Here is a 3380-nt window from a genome sequence, read left to right on the forward strand (position 1 = left end):
AAAATAGAAACTCGTTTTTTTTTTTGCGTACAAAGGTGTTTAATTTGCAGATGGAAAAAGTCAGAGGGGTAACGATGGGATCTTTACTCTCTCAGAGTTAAAACAGCAGTATTATATTGATTAAAAAATTGACTCAGAATCTGAATTAGTAATCGAAAGAACAACGATTCTCAACATCAACCAAATATCTTTAAGAATGAGAAAGTGCTGGTCTTTTATTCCAGGCACGCTTCATCTTCTTCAACTCTTGAAGCTGGCCAGTACCAGCTACAGTAGTTGTCACTGTCCCTCAGACAGACGTATTCCAGAGCGTCAGGAGAATTGGCATCCCACTTACATTCATTCTCAGATTGGGGACAACATGGACTGTCAGAACACGTAGAGATCTGTGGAGAGGACAGTTTGACATGAGTTTGAGGTGACATACAGTTTGACATTGACATGACTTTTGTGTTGTTTAAGGAATAGTTTGCCAAGACTATATATATACAGTTATGTTTTATTCATCCTCATGTTGCTCCACGTGATGAAAAGTACAGTTTAGAGACTGAAAGCTGATTCTTGAAACTATGACATTTTGGTAGAAAATTGTGAATAGCAAAGTAAAATTTGCAAGGTTTTGTATGCTATATATCATTACCGTGCAGTTACCGCCCAGCTTATACGTTTGTGAGTAGTTTTCTCTTTCTGTTAAGGAGAGATGTTCCCATTGCTTGACAATGTCACACTTCATCGTCTTGATCCCATAATTTAACTGGATGGCTAAAAAAGAAAAAGTGGAAATGGGAAATTCATTATAATGTTTGATATCATAAATCTGTTTGACAAATTCAGCATTTGACAACTTTTGACAAAATAAATTATGCACAGTGAGTAAATGGGACAACAAATAAGAACATTAGAGGGCTTGGATTGTGTTTTCCAATGTAAATGTGGATCTAAAAAAGCAGTCGTTTCATTTTGAAATAGAACTTGCAGCAGACTGACAGGTAAAGAGGATGTTTTGCCAATGATGTCAATGATTTTCCGATTTTGATTTAAGATTTTTGTGCACATGAATTAAAAAGAATGACCCACATAGATAAATCATTCATAATGAACACTGCGATGTTCAACTAGTCGGCACTGTGCACTGTGCAAAAGTGCTCAAGATGTTGTGGACTTGGGATATGGCTTCTTCGCATTGCTGTACGGTTGCTAGGGTGCTGTAAATAGTTGCTAGGGCGTGTTAATTGTGATACGTACAAAATAGTTTGTCAACCAAATTAAAAGAACCATATCTTGTGTTTTTATGGTTGCTAAGGTGCTCTAATTTGTTGATAGACTATGGTGCGGCTAGGACTTGCCAATATTATTCTAAAGCAGAGATAATTCATATATTTACACTGTTGCTTGGGTGCTCTAAATAGTTGCTAGGGTGAGGCTAGCACATTCGAATGTCACTATTTCCTGCATGCTCGACCAATTCAAATGTGACCACCACTAAGCTCTATGACATTCGGAGATGACCTAACAAGTTTCTTCACGCGCCCGATGAACATTATTTAAAACAGTATGCCTCTCCTAAATAGGCCAGTGGATTTGACACAGCATTCACGACTCTACGACAAACAGTGTGGGGTGAATTACACACCAAAGAATTATTCATAGTGATATGCTTTGTCTCACAAGTATCTCCTCATAAAAAAATTGTGAAGGTTAGATTCAATTTGAGAAGCAGAGGTTTACCTGAAAGCACGTATCGCCCATGAGCCAGTTTGATGCCACAAGATGATGAATCTGTGAAGACGTATTGAGTTTTGTGTGCGTTGATAGAACCCTTCAACACCTGAAAAAGGAATGTTCATTATATTTTGTGTTTGTAGTATTTTATTGTGAATATTCTGCAAACTGGAAATTTGAGACACTCTTTCTTTTTTCTTTTTCAAGATAAATAATCTGTAGATGACTAACATTATTTTGCATTAAATTGAATTGATTCTGATTCATTTGAGAAATGTTGATACTTGAAGTGCAAGAAGATTATCTCACCTTGATTATTTTGATTTTATACCGAACCAAGTTGTGCTGATTCTTAACAGGAAGCCTCTTTCCAGTTACGTCAGCTAAAATCACTGATGGGAAATAAAGTGGCATAAATGTTAGAAATGCTGTTTTGTATAAACATCCTGAACATGACCATACAATGACAACATACAACTGTTTTCACACACTCACTAATATATTGTTAGTATAAAATATTTCATTATTATTGTCAACATTCAACTGTGGACATTGTTGTTTGTTTCTAAATCATAAACATTTCCAGCACAAAATAGTACTTTTACACTTGCTTGATTGGAAATTAAATAATTGTAAAAAATTTGCTCATGGTTTTATATATAAATGACAAATCAACTGAAACACAGCGTTTCCTTCAACTAAATGTTTTCTGCTATTTACAAAATTTCATTCAAAATTATATTGGAAAAGATATTAGATTTGACTTACCTATTTTAGAAGAGGAGTATTCATCTTGAGGGTGACGTTTGACACAGTTGCAGTGCTTTCCTGTCTGCAGAGTCAGCCCAACAGACAAGAAGATCAGCACAACACCCAACAGTTGGACGCCCATCATGTACAGCAGAAGTCAAATGATACTTTCTAAGGATTTGGTCTGATTTACAGGCTGTGATAGAATTTCTACTTTTCTCGATGGAATGAGATGTATTTTATAGTTCAAATGTCTTAGGCAGAGATCTGCTCCTCCTACAAATAAACTCCTCCCACATTCTTGTGTGTTGATGAATTAGTCCTGATTATTAAAAGATAAAATACTAGAATACAATTATGAATAGTGCCATGTGTTGTGAGGGATAAAACAATCTGTAATTAATGACGAGTTTGCTGCATTTTTCATTTTTTGTTTAACAACATTAACATTTTAGAAAGTTAGAATCATGTTTGTCTTGGACACTGGTGTGGGTGTGTGGGACACAGTATTTTAAGTCAGGTGTGTGGAGTGAATTTCTACCACAGTGCCCTCAGTGAGAATAGTCTGTTACTTTATTTCACATCAAATTGAACTTCACTGTAAAAAAACAGTAATTTTACAGAATTTTTCTGTTATATTTACAGATTTTCTGCATAAAAGAAATGTACTGCTTTTTTTACAAATTGTTCATTTTTTAAGAACTGTTCAATAAAATTAAATTACAGAAGAGCGCAAATTTACAGGTCGAGATCGTTAAATTACATTTTATTTCTGACGTCCCCAAAACATTATTGTTTTATAATAACTGTATATCTCTGTCGCTGCAGCTGACAAAAATATTTTTTTTAACAGTGTAGCTTTTCTGACAAATTGATATATGAAGGATCGGTCACCCAAAAACTAAAAT

General features: G+C 34.8%; 1 protein-coding gene across 1 annotated transcript; it reads right to left on the minus strand.

Moving 5' to 3' along the window:
- Positions 1-215: 215 nt before the first annotated feature.
- LOC130410706 (metalloproteinase inhibitor 3-like) lies at positions 216-2614 on the minus strand. Its single transcript, XM_056735532.1, has 5 exons — positions 2491-2614; positions 2032-2114; positions 1729-1828; positions 641-762; positions 216-386 (listed from the first exon to the last, which is right to left on the minus strand). Exons 1-5 carry the CDS (start codon positions 2612-2614, stop codon positions 216-218), a joined length of 600 nt encoding a protein of 199 aa, XP_056591510.1.
- Between the last annotated feature and the right edge of the window lie 766 nt (positions 2615-3380).

Source organism: Triplophysa dalaica, chromosome 21 (assembly GCF_015846415.1).
Source record: "Triplophysa dalaica isolate WHDGS20190420 chromosome 21, ASM1584641v1, whole genome shotgun sequence".
Classification (NCBI taxonomy): Eukaryota; Metazoa; Chordata; class Actinopteri; order Cypriniformes; family Nemacheilidae; genus Triplophysa; species Triplophysa dalaica.